Raw genomic sequence first — 27182 nt, 5'->3', positions numbered from 1 at the left:
AACTTTCAGTTGTTGTCGTGTCAACGTCCTGTAATTTTCTTTTCATAATCGCCCATAGATTTTCAATAGGCGAAATATCTGGGAATTACCTGGCCAGTCTTGTATAAAATCAATTCCACATCAGTCCTTGAACCAATTAATATTTTGTTTCGCAGTATGCGAAGGCGCTCCGTCCTGCTGAAAAATACTTGTTTTACTGAGCTCAAAAGATTCCTCCAAATTCTCGTTCAACAGTGTGTAATACGAGTCCTTATAACAGTATTATTACGAGGTAATATTACCAAATTACCTTTACCACCATAACCAAAACAACCCCATACCATTACATAAGAAGGGAATTTCACACACGTGGCAAGGTACTTGGGGTCCAGCGGGTCTGATGTCGACTTTCGCCACACACACACTTTCCCTTATTGTCCGAAACAAAAAAACTTGCTTCGTCACTCCATAGCACTTGACGCCATTTTGCCAGAGCCAGTCTTTGTAAGAACGTGCAAAATTAGTTGAGTCTTCTTTTGTTTAGTGGTTATCAGCGGCTTCTTACGCGCCTTCACTTTTGAATATTTCAAGTCCTTGCTCAACGCCGCTGTATGGTCCTAACAGAAGCTCCTGCCACTATATCTGGATTTGCAACCTTAAGTTCTCTGGCAGTAAGGGTCGGATTGACTTCAATATCCCTGCCCACACTCTTAAACCCCTGTTACTAATGATACGTGGCCTCCCAGAACTTGTAGAAGCACGAGGTACTTCCTGGTCTCCATTGTCGTGGTATTTTTTTCAAAATGCGCTGCACAGTTCGCTGGTTTACACCAATTTTTCTTACTAATTTCGCCAGTTTTATAACCTTCACTGTGTAACTGCACAACTCGTACACGATTTTCAAATGAGGTATACCCTGTAGACATAGTACACTAGCGTACACACACACTTTCACAAGAAAATTCTGGAAGCGTGATCCAAAAAATCAGGCAGGTCACGATCGATGTCTACTCTTCATAAATCACTTAAGAACACTGACCGATAACTTTTGGTTACTTTGTTTTTCCCACGCTGGAGTGAGACAAATGACTCAGTTTGTGTTGGCCAATTAGTCGTTTCTCCCAGACCGATTTTTCCCCATAGATATGGGGGTCGCCTTATTCGCGGCAAAAAAAACTGTCGCGTTTTGAAACGCGACAATTATTTTGACGCGCAGTGTACTTCTCTCAGCATAATCATGTTAGTAAGAACAGATGTCTTCTTGGCCCCAGAGCCAGATTTTCTGGGTGGTGCAGTGCAGGGGAGCTATATGCAACAGCTTTCTTGAGGGTGTAAATTGCCATCCTAGTGACTTTCAGGTCTGTGGCGATGCATATCACAACCTGCCTTGTTCTAACAGGGTAAAGACACAGCTCTTCTCTTCCATTGAAAGCTTTTCGACCCATTCTGACCACTTACAACAAAGTTATAGGGCAGCAAAATTCGTGGAAAAGTGAAAATGGTGGAATTTAACATTGACATAAATTAGCTTCTTCCTCAATGAGTGTATGTGGCTCACTGGAAGCTTGGCAGAACAGCAGAGTAAGTCTGAGACAACTACACCAAGCAAAGTTAAGTCACTCACTTTTCCTATGGCAGGGACGCAAGTGAAAAAAATAAAAAATTTTCTTGTGTATCAGATTTTTTTTGCCAGTTAAACCTGTATAGTAGTTGATTTGTTGTTCTTGCAGGCACTGTAATTCCTTACACTAAAACCAATTTTAACTTTAACTATGACACAAACCATGCAACTCCCTTCAGGCATATCAACATTTGAAAAAACATAACTATACTGATTTTGAATTCACTGGCACAGTCAAACTAATAATTATGATAAAATGAATAACATAAGGGTATACTTACCTGTAGAAATCCCATCAAATAATGACAAGACTCTCATAGGTTTCTGAGAGAAGGTTGAAATATCAGGAGTGTCATCCTCAACCTCTGGAAGGTTTTCCTGAGGGTCACTAGGGCCGCTGGCAGCCTGTGAAATACAACGACTTGTATAACTCGCAATCTCAATAAATGTTTAACAATCAAATTAAGTTTTTCTACAGAATCCATTAATTGTAAAATAGCCTCTGTGCAAAAGCATCCAGATACACTAAAAGAACTTAAAAAAACGATTCCTATGTGCATGCCCCGCCAACTCCTCTGTTCTTGCAGTGATACTGTCCTCATTCTTTTGTACCAATCTCCATCTGAAGAAAGGGACAGGAGGAGACTACTAGAAATTATAATTAATGAATCTGTATATGAATCACAATTAGGAGGAAGAATAAATTAGACTGGGTCAAGAAGGTGGAAGTACCAGCCATAAGTCCAATTCCAATGAAACAAATTACAACATATGGTAAAAAACATTTCAATGCATGGAGGATATCCACAAAAAATGAGTTTGCCAAGGAAGAATTCTATGGATCTACAATAGAGAACACTTGACAAACTCAAATGATACAGTACCACCTAAACTTACTAGACAATTTGGGGTCTGGTCTTCTGTTCAGCAACAAAAGTTTTGAAGTAGCATGCTCTTGCATATATCTCAAAAATTCACAGCAATTCACATAGTTCTTAACCTCAATTAACATATACTATATGCCTAACACTCACTATTACACTCTAAAATTTTACCATATTTAAAACAGTAACCTAGCAAATTCAGCTTAAATTAACCCTTTAAACGCTGATTGGACATATTAAACGTTGACGAAAATTGTCTGTCGGGTGCCAAACCGACGTATGGTACGTTGACGCAAAATAGTTTTTTTAAAAATTCGCAGAAAAATAGTTAGAGGCCTACTAGGCGAAAACTTTTGAATCACGCGCCTTGAGGGATGCTGGAGTTCACGGATCAAGCTGTTATTTTGTTTACAAGCATTACCCAGGCACACAAGCGCGAATTTCTTTCTTCTCGCACTAAAAAGCATCAGCGACACATCTAGAAATTATTTCGTCACTTTGACATAATTTTTGCACCATTTTATATTAGTCATTACATAAAGTTTTTATATATGAAAATAAAGATATATGCCACAAGGAAAAAATAAACGAAGGAGGATCTGCAAGATCTTTCAACGTTAACGTCCTTTACTGAGCAGTCTCTCTGCTCCAGTAAAGGACGTTTTTAACGTCGAAAGATCTTGCAGATCCTCCTTGGTTTATTTTTCCTTCGTGGCATATATATTTATGGATTTATCACGTTCCCAACTTTCGTGATTCAGTTATACATATATGAAAATGTATGCAATTTCATGTAGAATACAACAAAAACAACCCATAGTTGTAGCTTTTATCAGTTTTGAAATCTTTTCATATAAAATAACGATAAGTGCCAAAATATCAACCTTCGGTCAACTTTGACTCGCCCGAAATGGTCGAAAAATGCAATTGTAGCTAAACTCTTACATTCTAGAAATATTCAACCATTTACCTCCATTTTGCAACAAATTGGAAGTCTCTAGCACAATATTTCGATTTATGGTGAATTTTTGGAAAAAACTTTTTCCTTACGTCCACGCGGTAACTTCTGAAAAAATCAGAAATTTTTTCGTCCAATTGTCGTAATGTTTGCACCACTTTATATAAGCCGTTACATAAAGTTTTATATATGAAAATGTGCACAATTTCATATAGAATACAACAACAAATAACCCATGGTTCTCCCTTTTATCAGTTTTGAAATATTTTCATATAAATAACAATAAGTGCCAAAATTTCAACCTTCGGTCAACTTTGACTTGACCAAATTGGTAAAAAAACACAATCGTAAGCTAAAACTATTACATTCTAGTAATATTCAAGCATTTACCTTATTTTGCAACAAATTGGAAGTCTCTAGCACAATATTTTGATTTATGGTGAATTTATGAAAAAAAAAACTTTTCCTTGCGTCCGCGCAGTATATAACTCTTCCTAAAAAATCATAAATTTTTTCGTCGATTGTTGTAATGTTTGCACCGTTTTATATTAGCCGTTACATAAAGTTTTATATATGAAAATGTGTGCAATTTCATTTAGAATACAACAAAAAAAAACAACCCATGGTTGTAGCTTTTATCAGTTTTGAAATATTTTCATATAAATAACGATAATAGAAAAAATTCGACCTTCGGTCAACTTTAACTCGATCGAAATGGTCAAAAACTGCAATTGTAAGCTACAACACTTGATTTATTCAATCAATTACCTTCATTTTGCAACAAACGGAAAATCTCTAGCACAATAATTCGATTTATGGTGAATTTTTGAAAACCACTTTTTTTACGTCCGCACGTTACAAATTCATGCCTCATATTGTGATAATATTTTCTCTGTGTTGCTTTGATTGTTTTACAGTTTGTTATATACCAAAATTATCACAATGTAGTGTACAATACAACAAAAAAAATAATGAACTCATTAGCATTAACCGTTTTGCTCACAGCACGATTTGTATAATTATATATGAATTTTTTTTTTGCGCTGTCATATATTCCAATATTTATATATGATAATGATATTTTTTTCATTTCTGATGGTTGCATACTAAACTTCAGGCAATGACAAAAAAAAAGGAGCCGAAAATGAACTCCTAACCTTGAAAATTAAGCGTGCTGTGATTTTTAAAAAAAACTTTTTTTCCACTTCGGCGCTCACTTGCGAATGCCGCCTGCGTACAGGAGACACTTTCGGAAATACTGGCTCGGCGTTTTAAGGGTTAAATAAGTCTGGTGACATGAGGTGTTTACTAGCAAATACTAAATTGTGCTGGATAACAGATGTATAAACCATGAAGATAAGGACAACTGATTCAACTCCCTTATCACTAAAAGTGAATATCCCACTTTGACAAGGGGTCCTATTATGCTTAAAATTACCCAAAACCCCTCCTGGGTAAGAAACTGAAGGAGTATGGGAAAAATCAAAAGCAGCGACGAAACATATGGAGCGGTCTGGTGTATTGCCGATACAAAGGCAACCGACGACGCTTGGTCATCCAAAGATGGCGTTGTCTCCTTTCTCTTGTACTGGCCTTTCTCATAAAACTTCCTCCACTGTTCCACCGACCAACCGCGACAAACTGAACAAGGATTAGTAATAGTACATACATTTTCTCTGCACCTACTTACAACGTTGGATGAGGATCTGTCGACACCGAATTAAAAACCTTGAACAAGGAAACCCACTCACTCCAGGGCATTTCCTTTGTCTCTTCCGAGAACCGGAAGAAGTTCCCATTGGTGAAGCAAAAAATCTCCATCTCACAACGTACACACCCCTTTTAGATCACACCCACACTGAGCACACCCAGAGAAAGAAAAATTAAAAGGAAAAATTTAAAAGTGAAATGAATAAAATCGAGCAAACTAAAACCAGCTTTAAAACAGATAGAAAGTAATCACGTCCTATCTTAAAGGTGGTAGGAAAGTAACTGGCTGGTCACGGGACGCCGAGGGCATTCCTGGTAAGACATGCCCCGTGACCTGGTATAGATGCCAATAGTCCCTGGATCTCACAAGTTTAATTTTAATTCTACCGGTTTCCAGCTTGGCGCTAGTATTATCCTAATATAAGACTGAAGGTTTGTTTCGTATATGAGCAATAACAAATAAAATCATGTGTGTGATATCATGAAGATAAAACTTGTCAGAGGTGCTCTGACAATCCCAGGTACTAACCTAAGGATGGCAGAAACCTACAAATTATACTTCAAAATCAGAAGGATGAAAGGGCACAAATTTTGTGAGATCTAACTCCAAGCATAGCAAGCCCTCTCTGGGTACTACAGAATAAGCATGAGAAATGACTGGTCATAGCCAATAACATTGTTTATGGAAGTTCGATAATTCTGACAACTCATGTGCCAGGACAAAATTATTCTGCATGTTGAAGAAATAAGATCCAATAGCTCTCAAAGGACGCAGATGACTAACCAGTGACTAAATCGGGAAATTTTCTCTCAATGGACATAGGACTTGCTGGCACACCAAATGGATGCTAAAAGGATAAAGAAAATAGTCTAGAAGGTTAAATCCAAAGGTGGCTTAGCACAGCTTAAGCAGCACTTGAGCCAAGACCTAAGTTGGAAGTTTCATCATAAATATGGGGATTCATTTCCTTGAGTGAAATGTTCCTGTTATTCCCAGCAAAACCACGCTGAATAACAAAGCCAAACGACAGGACAAAGCAATAGTCCTTGATAGCCAAGAATGAGTAACCTTCTTGAAATTCCTCAAGTAAATGAAAAAGTTTGAAATTCCTTACATAAAATAAGAAGTCCGCTAGTTTGTGTTTATATCTGGAGGTTGCTCATTGCTCCTAGGCTATATACCTAAACTTAACCCTCTTGTGAATTTCCTAAATTTTGGGGGGAGGGGATCATTTTTCTATGTCAAAAAATACATGAACACCACACATAAATGGGCCTCAATTTTTTGGACTTCAACACTTACCATCTACAATGACAACTTTTTTGATTGGCTACCACTGTAAATGAGATATGATTTTATACAAATCCCTTAAGTGAATGTTACATAAAAAGCACAGATTATTTTAGGCTAGGAACTTTGTGGTATCACTGTAAGCTGTAAGAATTTTACAAAGATATGATATGAAAGTGCAGGCTATGTAATTTAGGGTCTTTGTTACTTATCTGAGAGCCAGACCTCAAAAGCCTCTGATAAGTTAAGGTGCTTCTATAAGGAAAGAAATGCAATGTAAGAGATGAACACAAAATAAACTTGCATTCCATACATATTACCTTTTCCTTCCAATCTGGTCTTTGGTTTAAGGAGTCCATGGGTTCCCAATTTATATGGTGTACAGAAGAAACATTCCCATGGGTCAGTATCCATAATATCTTTTACTGCCTTTGGAGACACTAGAAGTTCAATGCATCCTGTACAAAATACCCTGAAATAAAATACTGTATATTTAAATACTGTATATTTCTGTGTATAAGATGACTTAAATAAGACGAGGTAAAAAATTATGGTAAATTTTCATGAATTTATCTCATATCTGCAGTACAAAACCAAATTCTTTTTTGGAGAAAAGTGATAATTTCCAAAAGTGAAACAGTCCAACTATATTTATGATGACTTAAAAGTTGTTTTGCTTGGTTATATCCACTTACAGTATTAGTACTATCATCATAATGTTACTGTACTATTACAGAATATAAAAATTTTCACTGTACACCATTTGCATTTGATATTGTTTACATCCTCTAAATTTTGGCTGACTGAGTACTATAGATATCCTCATTGCCAATTAGTTGTTATAAGAGATATATTTGGAGATACCTCTTCTTGTAAATTAAAGAAGTTTGGTTGAAAACATGCACACATTACTTATTTATAAGCATTAGTGTATTTCTCCAGTTCCGCACACCACTTTCACCTGCCTATTGCTCATTTTTATTCAGTCTCGGCTATAACCTGAAGCTTTTAATTTACTGGTATTCTATCTTGAGATCTCCACTGCATGAGGGATGAAAAAAAATTTCTTAAATTTTTACTTATGGAAGCCACCATTGAGAATTGGTAGGGTTTAACAACTTGACAATTTTAATGGATCCCTTAAATGCTCGTTATTTACAGTAAATAACATCAGCAGTTGGCAGTTTCTCAATTCCATTGTTCATGTCAGTACAGGTTTACAATTGCTTCATCAAGAATTCAAAAAAATTGAATTTTTTAGTGGAGGATGGAGGAGCATCAATGATATTCAATCAATGAAGAGAGAGAGAGAGTAAATTATTAAAACACTTTTTACAATTGCAAATGTACACCCAGATATCTTTTTTTTTACCTAAAACTTACACATAGCATAACTATTTAACCCTCTTACGCCGACTGGACGTATTTTACGTCGACATTTTTTGTCTCCCGTGTGCCGACTGGACGTATTTTATGTCGACTTACAAAAGTTTTTTTTAAAATTCGCGGAAAAATACTTATAGGACTACCAGCCTAAAACTTTTGAATCACGCGCCTTGGGGGATGCTGGGAGTTAATGGATCAAGGTGTTGTTTTGTTTACAATTGTTACGCAGGCTGCGCAAGCGCGAATTTCTTTTTCTTGCCACACTAAAAAGTATCTGTGCACACTCTCAAAAAAATTATTTCGTCACTTTGACATAATTTTTGTACCATTGTAAATTAGCCGTTACATGAAGTATTATATATGAAAATGTGCACATTTTTATGTAGAATACAACAATAAAATACTCATGATTGTAGCTTTTATCAGTTTTGATATATTTTCATATAAATAACGATAATTGCCAAAATTTCAACCTTCAGTCAACTTTGACTACCGAAATTTTCAAAAAAAAGCAATTGTAAGCTAAACTAAAACTGCTATATTTTAGTAATATTCAATCATTTACCTTAATTTTGCAACTAACTGGAAGTCTCTAGCACAATATTTCGATTTATGGTGAATTTATGAAAAAACTTTTTCCTTACGTCCGCGCGGTAACTCTTCCGAAAAAAATCATACATGCGATTGTGGTAATGTTTGCACCATTTTAAAATTAGCCATTACATAAAGTTTTATATATGGAAATGTGTGCAATTTCATGCACAATACAACTAAAAACAACCCATGGTTGTAGCTTTTATCAGTTTTGAGATATTTTCATATAAATAACGATAATTGCCAAAATTTCAACCTTCGGTCAACTTTGACTCTACCGAAATGGTCGAAAAACGTAATTGTAAGCTAAAACGCTTATATTCTAGTAATATTCAAGCATTTACCTTCATTTTGCAACAAATTGGAAGTCTCTAGCACAATATTTCGATTTATGGTGAATTTATGAAAAAAATAACATTTTCTTTACATCCGCGCGGTAACTCTTCCGAAAAAATCATACGTGCGATTGTGGTAATGTTTGCACCATTTTAAATTAGCCGTTACATAAAGTTTTACATATGAAAATGTGCGCAATTTATGTAGAATACAACAAAAAAATAATTGAAGGTTGTAGCTTTTCTCATTTTTGAAATATTTGCATATAACGATAAATAGAAAAAAAACCACGTTCGTCAACTTTGACTCTACCGAAATGGTCGAAAAACGCAATTGTAAGCTAAAACTCGTACAGTCTAGTAATATTCAGTCATTTATCTTTATCTTGAAACAAATTCGAAGTCTCTAGCAAAATATTTAGATTTATGGTGAATTTAAAAAAAAATCTTTCCTTTCCTCTGCACGCGGATTCTCCGCCACAAATCTCCGAAATGCGTACATCCCATTCTCGGAATATTTGCTCCATTTCATATAGCATTTCATAGAGTTTTATATATGAAAATGTGCGCAATATCATGTAGAATAAAACAAAAAATATTTGAAGGTTGTAGCTTTTTCTTATTCCCAAAATAATTGCATATATAAATATATATATATAAAAAAAATTCGACATTCAGTCAACTTTAACTCATCACATATGTGAAAAACTGCAATTGTAAGCTAATACTCTTACAGTATAGTAATATTCAATCATTTGTCTTCATTTTGAAAGAAATTGGAAGTCTCTAGGACAATATTTAGATTTATATGAATTTTTGAAAAAAAAAAAATATTTGTTTATGTCTGTGCGTTACGAATTCATGCATTATTTTGTGGTAATATTTTCTCTGTGTTGCTTTTATCGTTTTACAATGTGTTATATACCAAAATGATCGCAATTCAGTGTACATTACAACGAAAAAAAAGTAACTTGTTATCTTTAAACCGTTTTGCGCACAGCGCGATTGAATAAAATTATATATGAAATTTCGTTTTTGCGTTCTCATATATCGCATTATTTATATATGATAATGATAATTTTTTTGTTTTTTCATTTCTGATGGTTGCATACTAAACTTCAGCCAATGACAAAAAAAGGAGCCAAAAATGAACTCTTAATCTTGAAAACTAAGCGCGCTGTGATTTTTTGAAAAAAGATATTTTTTCCGCTTTCCGTCGCTCACTCTGAAACACCTCCGGCACACGGGAGACAATTTTTTTTTACCGCTTCGGCGTAAGAGGGTTAATAAAACCACCAGGTATGTATAAAAAAATTTTAGTGCAATTTTCTTGAATCTTAACAAACAAAATAGGTTTTAAGCATTTTTATGGGGGTTCCAACTATTCGTGGGTTTCTAACGAGATTTACGGGGGGGAGCTTGGAATGCATCCTCCGCGAATACAAGGGGACCACTGGGTACTGTCATGCTCTTACATTAAAGGGTGAGAATATGTGACAAGGGTGTAGATACACCCTTGCCTTGCCACCAACTCTTAACACACAAAGGGGAAAGGCAGCTAGCAAGGCTTATCACAAAAAATGGGTTTGCATATTAATATAAATACCAATTACTTATTAATTTCAAACACAATACATTCAAAACAGATAAGAAATAATAAAAGAAAGATCCCACTGGGAAATTGTGATTAACGACCAGTCAGCAAGAGCTCATAAGTTTATGTCTTAACTAGAAAATGACTACAAGTAAATTGGAGCGTCTGCATCTGGGCAGTGGGTCTCCCTGCTTACTGGGCAGTAGTACTGCCTAACCACCTTTGTTCAAGAATTTAACTTCTGTATTTCAGCTACACTGCAAATATATCCTATTGTATAGGACCAAGGGTTTGTATATCGTGTAGGAAAAAACAGTAATTATCATATGCCTAAAAAAGTATTATTTGCATTAAGCCTATTTTGCATGAGAGAGAGAGAGAGAGAGAGAGAGAGAGAGAGAGAGAGAGAGAGAGAGAGAGAGAGAGAGAGAGAGAGAGAGAGAGACATACTCCTGTTAATTATAATATGCAGTACAATACATTTCAAATGCTGACAATGTTACCAAAAAGGTTTTAACATCAAAATGACAAATTTTTAATCAATTTGTATTTTTCATAACTAACAAACCTGAGGTCTTAATATCAGGATAAATAACTTCGCGCAAGCTGGAAACCGGTAAAGTTAAAAAATTGTGTACGCAAGGGACTATTGGCATCTTTGAGTATATGTTTTTAGTTAGACTGAAGATGAACCCAGGACAGGGTTCGAAAGCTCGTGTAACATTTTATAAAATCAACATAATTCACCACTGAATATTATTGTGGACCTGATATACAAAAACCATATTATTATTATTATTATTATTATTATTATTATCATCAATGAATCATGAAGTGGTCTAACCAAAATCTGTAAACTTCAGTGGAGTTTCTTAATTCATTATTGGATTTTGTATATGAATGTGTTGCATTTTAAGATGGCTGTCACATTTCTGGTCATACCTCACTATTAAAAATTTCACAGTTTAAGGACTTGCACATTTACGAAACATACTGTATTTCTAATTTCTTTCTGCTTCAACTATACTACTGTCATAGAAAACTTCAGATTGAAAATAACTGATAAAATCGTCTTACTTTTCACATTCATCACCGTCGCAAACAATGAGTTCTCCAGGACTGCCACAAATAATGCAGTACATCTGTAAACAGAAACAAATATTAAGTTCATCAATTACAATTATGTACAAAATTTACTGAAAAAACAAAACATCAAACTTACTTTCGGAGAGACCTTTTCTTACAACAATAAATACCATACTACATAATACTACTAAAATAACAAATTAAAGATGGTTCCAAGGTTACAAGTTATGTGGATAGACTTTGTCAAGAGGTAAATTGGACCAATGGAGAAAACTTCATTTTTAAAAATACAGGTTTGACTAAGGTTACTCACACTTTGTATAAAGTACATAAATACTTCCAAAACGTTAAAGTAAAAAGGCAGGCAGAAATCCAAACAGATCTTTAACTTCCCATACAGCATCTGAGGAATTAATTAACTATTACCTCAGAAACTTGAAACCTACAATAAGCAGAAATGTACTTACCGAGGTGCCATTCAGAAGCAAAGCCAGACAAGTCTTCTAATTCATCCTGTGAAAAGAAAACACAAACTGTATGATAGAAAGTGAAACAGGTATTCTATCATTTTCAAAATATTTTAAATCATTCTCCATAACAAAAATAAAAAAATTACTAAAACAGAATAACGAAATGGAATGCTACTCTGGCAGACCAGAAACAACACCCACATCCTCTGTGTATATGCCTGACTTCAATTCTCCTAATTCCCCCTGGCTAATGTTTAAAGCTTCATGGGATAAAGGAGAATTCCATATTTAAGTGAAAATGATGTTCCAAATTATGGAGTCTGGTCTATTATTATCATTATCATCATCCTAAGATTTACAGTACTTCCCAGTGTTTATGATTTTTTTTTTGTGGATGACAGTCTTGAAAAATCTTCAATGGCCTATCCTAACCCCGAGGAGGCTATCTTTGAAAGTCAGTAATCAGAAGTCATGTATATGACTGAATGAAGAGTATTAATTATATTTAGCTGAAGTTGTAAATAAAAAAATATATACATGGTATCAAAGATGCATTAATGTACTATCAACAAACCTTACTATACTAAGGCTACGGTAATCAAACATTGTCATGTTAAGTTCACATGTTGCTTTTTACTTACGTAACAATGTTCAAAATATTTGAAAGTTAAAATATCTTTCTAATTTTTATAACTGAACTGTGTGAATTTTAGTCTTTATTCTATTTTTATCTAATTCTCTTTGCAATGTCATTTTTCAATGTGATTTTCATTTGGTGTTTTGTTACTGTGCAATACACCTCTACTTAATACTTCAAACATTTCCTGGAGTGGTATTTAGTTTTAGTTTTCTATTTATCTAAGGTTAAAAACACTGATGCATAGGCCTACATCCAATACAGGCAGTCCCCGGGTTATGACGGGGGTTCCGTTCTTGAGACACGTTGTAAGCTGAAAATCGTCGTAAGCCGGAACATCGTAAAAAATCCTAAGAAAACCTTACTTTAATGCTTTGTGGGTGCATTGAAAACTATGTACTGCATTCTTATTGCATTTTTCGTCAAAAAACCTTCAAATATTGATTATTTTGCATTTTTGGTGTCATTATTTCCATCTGCCAGATGAGCGTTGTAGGCGTCGTAACCCTGAAACATGCGTCATAACCCTAGAAATAATGTCTGATGAATATAATTGAGAAGTGCATTAACCTCGGAACGTCGTAACCCGGGGACTGCCTGTACTTACAAAGTCTTGAAATACCAAACCAGCTGCAGCCCAATCATTTGCTCACACTGACAAAATTTAGACCTAGAAAATTTCTCACCAAACATGGCTGGGCAGTTTATATTGTTTTCCATTACTAGGTAGACAATTCAAGTTTTCCAGTCTGCTGGTATGTCAACTTTAGAAAAATTTATTAAATGTTAAAATCAATGAACAGGAAAAACATGAAATAAATTTTTAAAAATATATGAACTATAATAATCCAAATGCTATAGCAGCCAAATGCATGTACGTTAATGCACTAAGACAGCTGCACGCACACAGAGAACAACCGAAACAAAGCCTCAACCCATGATAATGTAGCCTCATTATTTTCCATTTTTCAATTTTTTTCTCCAGTCAAATTAGGGTATGTACATCTTTAAGGTCAAAGTGTCTTTTATACAAAGAAATACAATAGTACTATGTCAAAATGGGAATGGAAAAATGTCTTCCTAACATAATACTCATCTGTCATCTTTGTACCATAACAAAGAAAGAAAATAATAAATTCTTAGCAAATGACTCAGCAAATTAATAGCTAACAAGTGCTATCTGCCTATACCTTTAAAATTAATACACAATAATAAATCCAAAGAAAAATTAAACACTTTAAATCAATTTGTATTTTTCATAACTAACAACCTGAGGTCTCAATGGAAAGGAAAGGGATTTTCTCAAGCACCTAGCTGGAGTCCAGTTATTCATAGCACAAGAGAAAGCCAATGGGAAAGGGGTCGGCGGAGCCCAACCTGATTTCCCTCTAGCAGGTGCCATGATGCTTCAGTTTTCTTCCAGCCCAGGCAACTGTACGAATGGTGGGCCATGTATGTTAAGGCCTCAGTGTTAGTTATTGAGAAACGAAATTTTTTTAATAAATTTGTATTTTTCATAGCCAACAAACCTTCAGTCTTAACAATAGGATTATCTTCTAGGGCCAACTGGAAACCAGTTAAAACAAAGATTGTAATGCAATGAATCTGTGGCATCTGACAACTCATGCGTATACAAGATGGAGGCAGGTCACCGACCATGTCTGAACTCCGTGATGCATTAGTGTTTCTTCAACCTCCTTGAAGTGTAGATGCTCGCTTTTTGTGTTCCTCCTCCCAAGCCAGTTTCTTTGTTTAACCTGTGATTTCTTTGTGATTTTGATTGTGTGTGCCTGCTGTGTTATTATGGATCCAGCCAAATCCAGGACCCATCAGAGCATGTGTCTGGGACTCCAATGTTTTCCCTGTTTGAGGTTTTTGGCTTCTTCCAATTCCAGTAGGTGCCATTCCAATTTTTGTAACATCACTAGCCCATGCCCAGAATGTTGTTCCTGGTCTGTGTCACAATAGAAAAGCTTTATACAATGAGGGGATTCCATAGAATGGTTATTGTCTTCTTGAGAAGGATTCACCACCTCCCCAAGAGAACAATGCTGCTCCCCCTTCTTCCAAAATGTTTCCTTCTACTACATCATCCCCGGTTGGTGTCCTGTCTCCCTCCACTGATTCATCTTTGAAAGTATCGGCAGTTATGCAGGGCATTTGGTGTATAATGTTGCCTCCTCTTCACGAAAGGTAATCTTCCTCCAGGCAGAGATGGCAGTTTTGCGGGCATCCCTAGGCCTTCAGGGTACCTCCTCCTTGGAAGGGGTATTTTCGCATTTCATGACTGCTTGCCTTCCCGCTCCGGCTTTCCCGGTGATCCCCCCTCCTGGTCTCCAATACGTTGGTTCGCATAAGCTTAGCAGGACGCCATCTACAACTATGGTTGTATCCTGGGTCGGCCCATATTCTTGCCGTTTAGTGAGGCCCTTGACTTAGGTTGCCAGTCCGGATGCCGTGACGTCACTTCCAGCAGCCTACCCGCCTGTGATGTCAGCCTCCATGTTGTCACTCCCAGCCTCATCCATGAAGTTATTGCAATTGACCGTCAACCCTTTGGAGGCGTTCTTTCCAGCAATGGTTTATAGGCTAGACTCTGTGTTTAGAAAGAATTATTCCAGAGTTTCTGGCAAGAAGTGTCGTAGACCAATTGCTCCTTCCCCCTTCTCCATTGCCTCCCCTTGTTCTCAAGTCAGATGTTGGAGGATTCAGGAATTTTTTGCTTCTTCTTATGAGAGTAAGAGAGGTGTTTCGCCATCTTCCCAGCACGGACATCTCTCCCATTCACGTACACGGACGTGTTTCAGTTCATGATCATCTCCCCTCTCATCAGAGTTCTCAGGCTAGTTCTCAGTCTCCCCAGCCTGCTCGAGTTCTTCATAAGGATGAGAAGGCTCCAATTAAGAACTCGTAGGTGCTCACCTCTCAGGTTACTGATGCAGGACATTCCAAGAGCTCTCCTGAGGCTGCAGCTCTGCCTGTTCATCATCCCCACAAAAGTGCTAGTGTCGGACGGGAGGCTGTTGTGGGTTGCAGACATGAGACTGTGGTCGGCCATGGACTTGTCTCTCATCAAAGTAGGGCTGCTGCCTCTGCGTGATGGGAAGGACCACTTTTCTCCAAGTAGTTCCTGACTATATATCAGTTAAGTCAGAGTTATTTTACTTTTATTTTTCTGTATTGGTGAAATGTGGTCAATGTCCAATGTATGGGAAATGTTTGATTTTAGAAACTGTCTAGATGTATTTAAGTTGTGTTGTGACATCATAAAGACAAGATGGGGGTGGCGTAGGTGGAAAGGTGAACAGTAACAGAGTATACAGTAGAGAACACATGGAACTGGTGTTTGGTAGGGTATGAGAGAGCTCACTGTCTTATAGGAGTTTGTGGGTCATAAGTCATGTTGTGGTGTTGTTTAGTCTTATGCTGGAGTATACTGGGACCAAGGAACATAAACAGGTGGGTAGATTGCACATTTATGGCACAAATGTAATATTAGGCTGGGAAAATATTCAAACTGGTAACAGTAGTGTGCTCAATCAAAGATCAGATAGTGAACAAAGGGAGATAACATGGAGAAGGGATTGTACAAGATTTAGCGGGATAAAAGACAAGTAAAAAGGATGGAGAGGACAAGTTGAAGACTGGCTAGTGGTGTGTGGAAAGAAGTAAAATATCCAGGGATAGAGATAAGAATGAGCTTAAAAGGGAAAAACTCTAGTAGTGGAAGGAAGTAGATAGAGATGAACTTCAAGGTACAGTGGATTCAAAGATAATCCTATCCAAACTAGATGAAGTTTATCTATGACCACCTCACGAGAATTACAGTAAAATGAAAAACTATTTTAAAATAGGAAGGGATTCTAGTGAAGAGAAGAGACTTTTTAACTAGGCACGAAAAGGCAGAATAAGAGTGTAACAGAGGAATGGGGGGGAAAAGCATGCTTGAAGGAGAAGTTAAGGGTTGTCATGTACTGAAACAAGCAAATCTCGCAGAAAAAAAATGGTATTAGCAGTTTGTGGTCAAGGAAAGTTAGAGTATGAAACTGTCACAAATAAGGAAAAGAATATTTGAGGGATTAGGAAATAAATAGGAACCGGAATGGTGGGGGTCAAAATGTAATGCGAATTTTGGGAAAGAGGGAAAACCAGAGATATTGGGGAAAATGGTCCAGAGGTAGGGTGGGAAGAATTCTATAAAAAAATTAAGGGAAAAAAAGTAATGGAAAGTGCAATAATGCAAATCGGAATGGCATTAGGCTAGGGATTGTCCTCAGAATTTTCATATTAAGAAGAAAACAGAACAAAACAAGAAGAAAATAAGCAGAAAAACAGAAACTGGGCCAGAAGTTTATATAGGAGAAGTTAGTAAAATAGAAGTCTTGGGAAGAGGTTGCTGCAATTTTAGACATAGGATGTAAATCAACAGTTTGCAGGGAATTGTGACTAGCACGCAGTCATGGGTTTGAGTCGGGAAGAGTTGAGGAGAATGAAGGATGCTAGGACAGTCTAATAAGTATTTAATTTTGGTGAGACATCTTATAAGTCAAAAGGAGTAATGGAAATACCAATCATACAGAAAAATAAGATTTATTTGAAGACAGAAATTCTGCAAGGTGATATAACGTGGCTAATAGGTAAGAAAACCATGAGCAAAATGTTTATGACCATAAATTTGAAAGAAAACTGTTATAATAGAAGTATTAAGGGAAATGAAGGAAAAGTTAAGAGATGACAAACAGGTTAATTTAAGATTACCAATAAGGAGCAAGAAGGAAGAGGAAGACTTATTACTGGAGCGTTTGAAGGGAAAGAGTCTGAGAGAAATTGAAGGTGCAATGATGAAGTTACATCTACAGTTTGGTCACTGAAGTGAAGATACAATATGGAAGCTAACAGACGAAGCATAATGGAGTTACCGTTTGGTGGAGAAAGAAAAGGAGGAAATAAAAAAGTTACATACGGACTTCATTGGAAATTGAGGTATGGAAAAGATACAAAAGAAAACCAGCTAAATCAACAGTAGGATTTTCTTGGAGTAAACCTTTGAAGTTTTAGCAATGGATGTGGGAGAGATAGAAAAGAAAAAGTTCTTGGTAATGGTAGTTACGGCAACCAGGTATTGTCAGGCTTTTTGGATGAAAGATAAGTTTGTTTGTATGGTGTTTTTACGTTGGATGGAACCAGTGGTTATTCAGCAACGGGACCAACGGCTTTACGTGACTTCCGAACCACGTCAAGAGTGAACTTTTATCACCAGAAATACACATCTCTCACTCCTCAATGGAATGGCCGAGAATCAAACCCGCGACCAACGAGGTGGGAAGCAAACACCTTACCAACCATGCCACTGAGGTGCTCGTGGATGAAAGATAAGAAACCAGAAACTATATCAGACATTTTTTTTTATGTTTGGTTTACTATATTTGGAGCACCTTCCAAAATATTGTCAAATGGGGAGAATTTCAAAATGAAAAATGAGGAGGATGGTCGAAAGATTGAAAAGTATTAGCCACAGTATCAGAATCTCCACGGAGCAAAGGATTATAAGACCGGAATCTCCATGGAGCAAAGGATTATAAGACCGGAATCTCCATGGAGCAATGGATTATGTGAAAAGACGGTAGGCATAATCAAAGAAAGTTTAAGAAAGATGATAGAGGATGAGGAAGTGGATTGGTCCATAGCATTAAGATGGGTAGTGAGTGCTAGGAACTGCTTAATAAATAATGGAGGTTTCTCTCCTAACCAATTAGTATTTGGAAAAAAACTTCCTTGCCAAATCTAATGGGAGAAGAGAGTTCCAGTCCTCCATGCAGAAGGTATGGAAGACAGTAGAGTAAGAAACACACTGAATGCAATGCATAAGGCCAGAGAAATGTTTATCAAAGATGAGTCATGTAATAAGAATTGCTTTAAACAAAAACGTCAGAGAACATAAATTTGAAGACGCAGTAGTGGGAGATGAAGTATTCTATAAGAGAACCTGCTCAGGTAGTGGGAGTATCTAGTGGGAGTATCAGGGACAACAGTACTTGTAGTTAAAAATGGGGATTCTTCAAGAGAGAGAAGTAGCTAGAATAAACATTACTAGAATTCAAAGTTTATCACCAGAAACAGAAAAGATACCTAAAATAGATGAATCACATGTTGTGAAAGGTAGATCCAATGGCCAAAATGAAGGGAACTAGATAGGCAGGGCGGAAAGGACAATTGTGGGCTGGAGAAGGAATGCATACCTAGAAGAGGCTATAGAAAGAAATGTGGTAGAGGAAACAATGGAAGATGACGGGGAAGTGAGTTAATAGAAGAGATACCCAAACCCAAAAATGGAAACAGAGTTAGAGCTGTAAACAATGATACAGGGCAAGTAGAAGAATGGACTATACTGGGTGTTATGGATTGACCGAATCCGGGCTATAACCTTTAGAGGGGCCAGGGTGCTGGCCTCTCTAAAGGATAGCTAAATACATCAAAAGAGATGAATCCTTTGTTAAAAGAAACTGGAACAAAAATCCCTATGACTATCATCGCAAAAATAGTTAGAATCTTGTAAGGGCTGAAGTCCTTTCTCAGGAGTCAAAAGACATCATAGCTGAGGCAGTGGGTAGACCGAAGAAAGTCTTTATGTAAATTGGCACTTGAACTAGCAACAAAATGGGGAAAGAAGAGAAGTTCTAGTACTGTATATCGTGAGTTGAAAAAATCTGGTATCAAGCCATTTCATGTTATCAGCAAGCCCAACATCACTCAGCAAGAGAAAGAAGACCTTGCATGGTTTTATGGTTCATTTCTTAAATACTGGGATGAAGCTGACTTTCTCCATGTTGCCACATCAGATGAATTCCTCATTTACATAGTCAGGAAGCCAAATCATAAAAAGGGCATCATTTTGGGCTGCAGTTGGATGATATCAGTGATGACATGCGTTATCACAAAGTTGTGAAATTTCCTGTGCTTACTGGGTGGGTATTTCCTTTCCTCAAAGATCCTGAAAATGTGTTATCTGTTGAAGAAGTGACATTTTTGTATGATAAGGCACCATGTTTCAAGGTTCTTCAGCCACAGGAGGGGCTTCGAAACAGTGGTATCGATTTCTTCTCGTCAAGTGAATTTCCAGGTAGCTCCCCTGACCTTAATTGTGTGAAAAAGATTAGTAGTATCTTAATAGACCGTGTTGAAAGCGTGCACAGTGAACTATGAAGGTATATCAACAAGCCTCAACGACCTGCCAGAGAGGTGACCGAAGTGCTCAGAGAAATGGTTTGAGTCTCAGCTTTTTTGCGATTTGCTGAAATCATACCCCTTGAGAATGCAGGCTGTGGTACAGGCAGATGGAAGCCACACAAATATTAAATACTCAGAGAGAAACTTAAATAATACCTGTTCTGAATTACTTTTGTTTTTGTCCATATCAATTTTAGTAGTTTATACTGTAGGGGAGGGGGATCTAATTTCAAAACACTGTATTAAGTCTTGCACGAAAAAGATCAAGCAAATCTTGGGCTGATTCATGCAATGCATAAGACTCACAGTCAAGGGACAAGGGATGGGTTACCTTAAGGGATTATAGTCATGTTGAAAAAATTGAACGATGGTAAGAAAGAGGTTTATTGCTAATGATATGAAAATAGAAGCATAATGGAAGCTAAAGAAAAAGAACTACAAAGTTGCAGAGAAAACAAGGTATATGGGGAGGTAAATGATCTTGGACAAAAGCTATATTTACAAGATGGATAGTAACTGAAAAGTAAAATGGGGTAAAGGATATGCAAAGCAAGATTGGCAGCTAGAGGGTTTGAAGAACAGATAGCTGAATGGGAAAAAAGACGCTTCTACATGCTATGCTGAAATTTTAACATTAGTTTAACAATAATAAAATTGAAGATTGGCACTGTTATACATTGGATGTCAAAACTGCACATTTACAAGGTGACAAAATACAAAGAGGGTAGGAGTGGATTATGGAAATTGAGGACAACTATTTATGGGCTCAAGGGAACGGCAGCAAGAGCATGGTATTGTAAAGCGGTAAAGTAGTGGGGAAATTTAACCTCCACAGTCCGGGTATCGTATATATACAATCACATATAGCTCCTAGGCAGTGGATGGGTATCGTATATATACGATCAAGATTTGACACCATACAGTATGAGTGAATTTTGCAGAGAAAAATGTTTCTAGTTCCATGTATCACTATTGGCAACCCTTCAGATCACCTTATAAGTGTGAGTGAGCAGAGCTGCCTTCAGTCTTCCTCCAGGTAGGAAGGGGGAATATAGTCAGAATTTCTCATCCAAGGATGTTTCATAAATATTCTACAATAAATATGCTAAAAATTTCTGTCCAGTTTTATTTCTTATCTTTTATAATATTGTTTTAGCTGTAATTTGAACTTGACAAAATAAAAATAAAATATTAGAAATAACACTTATAACTTTGTAAAATTAGCATATTTTTTACAAGGCCTGCAGGGGGTGGGAAATATTCACTTGCAACTCTCCGTGAAGTGCCATACATTTTTTTAGAATTTCTTTTTTATGCCATGCAAATATACATATCTTCCTCTTTCTGTTGATGAGTTTATTTTTTATTTTTTATTTTAAATTGGCCATCCTTAAATGTAGCCCAGTCATGGGTGTATGCATTAGCGTACATTAGCCCGGACTGAGAGGGTTAAAGGCAAGAGAAGTACACTAGACAATAAATTGAATGGTATTTTATGTACACATGTAGATGATTTTTTAAAGTAAAATGTTTAAGCATATAGGAATAACAGTGGAGCAGAAGGAGAATAGATTTTGTCAACCAGTGGCAGATATAAATCTATAAGAGAACCATAAGCTAGAGGATTAACAGGTAACAGTGTGTTAGGACAAAAGGAGTTAACAGAGTATAGATCAGTAGTAGGACAGTTGAATTGGGTAATGCTACATGCCATGCCAGAAATATCATATGATGTTAGTGAATTAAGTAAAGCCTTTAAAGAAGGAATGACTCAAGATATAAAGAAGCTTATTACGATTGTGAGAAATCTAAGAACATAATGGGAGAAGTTGCAATAAGTGAGCTGGAAGAAGAAAAGACTTATTGGGAAGCCTATGCACATGCTTCATTTTGGAATATAGAAGATGGCCATACTCAACTGGGTTATGTTATATCCCTAACAGATGGTAATAGGAGAAGTCCCATCTGGTGGAAGTCCTGGAAATCCAGAAAATCCCAGAGAGAAGCAAAATCCACCATTGAAGCAGAAGCTCTGAGTGTATGGAGGCTATAGAAGGATTGATATATTTCAAACATTTGTGGGAAGAGGTAGTAGAAGGGAAAAAACTAGAAGCGTTGGATAATAATGAGAGTAAAACCCTAATGACTGCAATAAAACCAGAGTACTGGTGTAAGTAGTAAGAGATTATAAATAGATATTGCGGCAATAAGGGAAACAATAAAATCTGGGAAATAAAGGTGGTGAGACAGATAAAGGAAAGGATCAAATAGTTGATGTACTAACTACATCACAAGTTTCAGGGGAAAATCTTATAAATTGTGTAGAGGGTAAAGAGTTGGAGAATAAAGGAAATTAGAGGGGTTAGATTAGGAAGAGGTTGTAGGGGAGGGAGAAAGAGATAAGTTTGATTATATATCAGTTTAGTCAGTTACTTTATTTCTATTTTTCTGTCTATGTGAAATGTGGTCGATGTTCAATGTATGGGAAACATGTTTCATTTTAGAAAGTGTCTTGATGTATTTAACCTTTAAACGCCTAGCCGCTATTTACCAAAGTGTCTCTCGTATGCAGGCGGCGTTCGGGAGTTAGCGCCCAAGCGGAAATTTTTTATTTTTCAAAAAATCTCAGCACGCTTAGTTTTTAAGATTAAGAGTTCATTTTTGGCTCCTTTTTTGTCATTGCCTGAAGTTTAGTATGCAACCATCAGAAATGAAAAAAATATCATTGTCATATATAAATATTGGAATATATGACAACGCAGAAAAAAAATGCCTTATGACAAATTTTACCCCATACAAAAACACTTTCAACGCTTTCACACAAACCCTTATTGCTGCAAGCTCCTTCTCAACCACGAATACTTAAGTTCTGCTTTATTAAAAGCTTTACTCACATACGCAATCACTCTCAATTGTCCCCTCCCCATTCACCTCTTGCATCTGCACCAAGCATCCTCCCATACTAAACTTACTAGCATCAGCATACAACTCAAGCTTACTGGCATCCTCACTGTAGTCCGGAAAAGCCAAGGTGACGTCCCTAGCAGGCCTCCTCTTTCAATCTCTCAAATGCTCCCACCATTCGCTCATCCCACCTCAGCTTAGTACAATTTTTCTTCCCGGTCCATTCAGTCAACGGCTTCCCTATACCCGAACAATCCCTAACGAACTTCCTCCCGAACTCAATCAAACCCAAAAAACCCTTTAACTCCCGCATGGTCCGGGGACGTGGAAACTCCTTTACTTTTTCCACAAACTTTTCACTCTTCCTTACACCACTCGCACTCACCTTATACCAAGAAATTTCCCAACTTCCCCCAGCCAACCACGTACACTTCTCCAGCGGTTCAACTTTTCACTCCAACCTCTTCCAAACCGTTCCAAAACACCATCCAAGCAGTTCACATTCCTCCTCAAACAGTCTCACTTCCAATCAGAACGTCATCTATAAACACAATCACGTTCCTTCTATCAAAAACCAGCCAAAACTACATTCATCGCCCTCTGGAAGGCAGCAGGCGCATTAGCCAATCCAAAACTTGACCTCTTGAATTGATAGTGGCAGCTACCACTCGAAAAAGCCGTAACATGCCTGCTCCCTTCCTCAAGAGGCATCTGGTAATAGCCCCTTACCAAATCCAATTTTGTGAACACTCATCCCATGCATCTTATACACACAATCAGACACCACATTCATCGGGAATCGCTCCTTCAGTCACTTCATTCACCTTCCTGTAATCCACACACATCCTCAAACTCTCATCTGTCTTGCGTACGGGACTATGGGACTATTCCAAGCACTCTCGCTCCTCTCGATCACACCCACTCTCTCAAGTTCCTCAATCTCTCGGGCAATAGGCACGAAAAGTGTCGGGGACACTGATATATGGGGGTATCGTCATTCAAAAACTATCTTGAACTGGAAGCTTAGATCCCCTGAAATCCTCGTCACCCCGACTCAATGCACCCCGCCTATCCCACAACATCTGCATCAACCGCTCCCTCTCGTCATCACCAACATTTTCATCCACCTCAATTCTTTCTCTCAACACATCATACTTCCACTCATCACTTCCTTTCATGCTACCTGTCATCACCCGCCGCACCCTAACATATCTTTTGTCATCCACATCTACCAACGTATACAACAACCCACACAATCACCTTCACGTATACCCCACACTCGCTTTTTTCCTAACACTCGGCAATGAGGCCACAAAAACCCGAGGATTCTCCATATCCAAATTCCCGTCGTACACATGCACGCTCGCTCTTACCAACTTGTTTGCATCCACACCCTCAACCACATATGCACACTTGTCACCTTTGACAATCCCAAGACTATCGGGCCACGCAACTTTCACACTAACAACTTCTCCAACTTCTCACGGCACTTTTACACTCTCTTTCGCAACCAACGGCACTCCCTTCCATATTTTACTGCTTACCCCGCCATCCCTATCCAAGTACAACTCTCCATGTACATTCCCCTTCCTATGCAACTCAGTCATATTCCTGCTCGGATGGACCACCATCACTTCTTCAAGAACCTGTATCCTAACAACATATCATACTTATCACTCATTCCCTCGATCACATAAAAGTCACCTTCCTCCATCACTACCCCTTCGATTTCTACATTTTCACGCAACATTCCCACCACAGGCATACCCAAATTTCCTATTCCTCGTACCTCCCCTTTACATTTCCCAATTTCACACTCACTCCGCAACTTGTCACATCCATTCTTAAAAAGAACACTGACACTGCACCCAGTATCAATCGAAGCAACCAAACACACCCCTTTGCACCTCACTTTTACACTCATACATTCATGAGCTCTTCCTCCAAACCCCTTTTCATGCAACAATCCTTCACGCACATGCATCACTCTTACTGACCACACACCAGAGGACCCCACCCACTGAATCCCCTTTTGTACCTAGTTTCCCAAACTCCCAACCTGACTCATCCTCTTTCGCCTACACACACTCACCACATGACCTTCCATTCCACATTCAACACATTTTGCCCGCTGTTCCTTACACATCCTAGCATAATGCCCATTCTTCCCGCAATTACCGCAAACCTCAGTCACACGAGTACCTCGATATCCACTTGTTATATGCCCTACTTGCCCACACCTGTAACACTTAACATCCCTATCTTTCTTATACTCGCTCACCAAATGCCCTGTTTGCCCACACCCGAAGCAAGCTCCCAACGCCCACCGACATTCATTCTTCCTGTGCCCTAGCTTTCCACATCTGTAACATTGCTGCTCTCGTTCACGACTAACCGACCCTAATCTTCCAACGCTTGCACTCCGATCTCTCTTTGGACTAACCATACTTACGTTACTGGCTCTAACGCTCATATCAACCACTCGCTCTGCCATTCGCCTTGGCCCTTCCAAAACTGCCTCCCTATAGCTCTTAAACTCTGGTATAACATCAGCCACTTCAGTCCTAACACTAACACTCCTACTCTCTTTCATACACTTATCCAACTCATAATCCTCTACTATTTCCAAAATGCTGTTCCACGACAACCTTTCATTCGTCCATCGCATTTTCTCCTTACATTTCAGATTTACAAACTCATACACACTCTCAGGCACAGTCGCCAACAACTTCCTCACTAACTCTTTACACTCATTTATCCCTTCATCCCCAAACTTTTCCTGGCTAATGTTTCCAACCTGCACACATACATCAACAACAACTCACCAACATTCATTCTTACCTCATCAAAACCATGTTTTCTCCTATATCTAATACTACTCCTTATCCTCTTTGCCTGTTCCACAATCCTGGATTTCACACTCTCATAAGGCACATTCCCTACAGTCATCATTACCCCATACATATTCAACAAAAATCCTGTCAAAAAGCTACCCACTCATTCTTATTATCCTATACTTTGCCTCACAATACCTTTCATATTCCTTAAAAAATCCCCCAAAAAAATCCCCAATGTCCATACTACCATATTCCTCGTATTGTGCACATCTAGGTATCTCTCTTATATACAGCCTTTCGTACTTCCCGCTCACTCTCACTTTCGCTACTAACATTCTGATCCCTTTTAACCTTGTCCGAATACAGCGAATCAACTTCCATACTAACATCCATGCTCCTGATTACGCTCTTCTTACCCTTCTTTCTACCCACCTATTTCCACTCACCGCTATCCAAATCACTCTCAGCCCTTTCCCCAATGTATTCAGTACTAGTCTCATCCTGTCCATCATCCTTACTAGCCTTCTTTTCCTTCTTCGGTCATCCTTTTTTCCTCAGCCCCTTCTTATTCTTTGTCCTCAGGTTTATCCTTATCCTGGCTCTCTCCCTTCTTTCGTTTACCTATCACAACCAAGTCACCTTCGTCACTCGTAGTTTCATCCACTCGCTCTTCCACTGTCTTTACCACTTCTGGCCTATCACAAGACCCAGTAGGCCTACCTCCTACAGCTCCCTCTCCCATGAACCCCTTCATCATCTCCTGCACTGCATTGATCATCACTAAGAATTTTTCGTCCATTTTCTCAACCATTCTCTCTTCCGCTCCTTTCACTTCTTCTTTCATTTCCACTGTTGCACTCCTTAGCATTCCTCTCATTTCCTCTAACTCGCTCTTCAGCTCCTCACACACTACCCTTAAACCTCTCATTATCCACTTCCCAATTGTCCTCTTACTTCCCTCTCCACCTCAACTCCTCCTTCAGCCTCTCCACCTCACTCAATCCTTCCATCCCAAACTTTCTCACCACTCACACACTGGGCCTAGACCAATCGTCCTTGCAGCTGCCACACCAGCAGTCCTGTTCGGGCGCCAAAAAAATAATGTGGCGGGATCACAAGCTTTCAAGAGGCCTCGACTTTGGAGTCGACTGCTTCCTCTGCCTTCTTGACTGTGTGTGGTTGGACTTGTGATTGTCGGCGATGGTCAGGATAATGTTGCGTCATTTTGAAGGAAGTTCCATCAACTCACCTTCCTTCATCAGGTTGCTTCAGTTTGGCACTAAGGCCATTTCTTACATGGGCCATCTCAGTGCTAATTTGTGGGCCAACCTGCTCCTGATCAGGAGGGATGCAGACCTGTTGAGGCGAATCCTTGTCTGCTCTTTGAAATGGGGACCTCCCTCCCGAATCACAACTTCTCTTCCCTAGGACGCAGCTAGAAGATGCAATAGACCAATGGCATGCTGATACCAAAGACAGGCTTGTTCAGCAGGCAGTCTTGAAGATAGAGGCTCATTCTTGCTCTCCTCCTCCTACAATGCAGAGTAGGAGGTTTCCTTTTAGGACTCCTCAGCCTACAACTTCATCAAAGTCAAAGCAGCAGCAATGTCCCTTTCGGCCCTGCTCCTCCAAGCCTGGAAGGGGGGATGCCTTGCGGGGTATTGGGTCA

General features: G+C 38.1%; 1 protein-coding gene across 1 annotated transcript in view; it reads right to left on the bottom strand.

Annotated features, from left to right (window-relative positions):
• Positions 1–27182, bottom strand: part of LOC135198471 (DNA (cytosine-5)-methyltransferase 3A-like) — a gene marked incomplete in the record, with an annotated part of 337711 nt that overhangs the window by 104114 nt on the left and 206415 nt on the right. The window contains 5 exon segments of the mRNA XM_064226041.1: positions 1882–2005; positions 6764–6784; positions 6786–6915; positions 11430–11494; positions 25129–25161. Of these exon segments, the coding sequence (XP_064082111.1) occupies positions 1882–2005; positions 6764–6784; positions 6786–6915; positions 11430–11494; positions 25129–25161 (373 nt within the window).

Source organism: Macrobrachium nipponense, chromosome 22 (assembly GCF_015104395.2).
Source record: "Macrobrachium nipponense isolate FS-2020 chromosome 22, ASM1510439v2, whole genome shotgun sequence".
Taxonomy (NCBI): domain Eukaryota; kingdom Metazoa; phylum Arthropoda; class Malacostraca; order Decapoda; family Palaemonidae; genus Macrobrachium; species Macrobrachium nipponense.
This window is presented reverse-complemented; position numbering and strand designations above follow the sequence as displayed.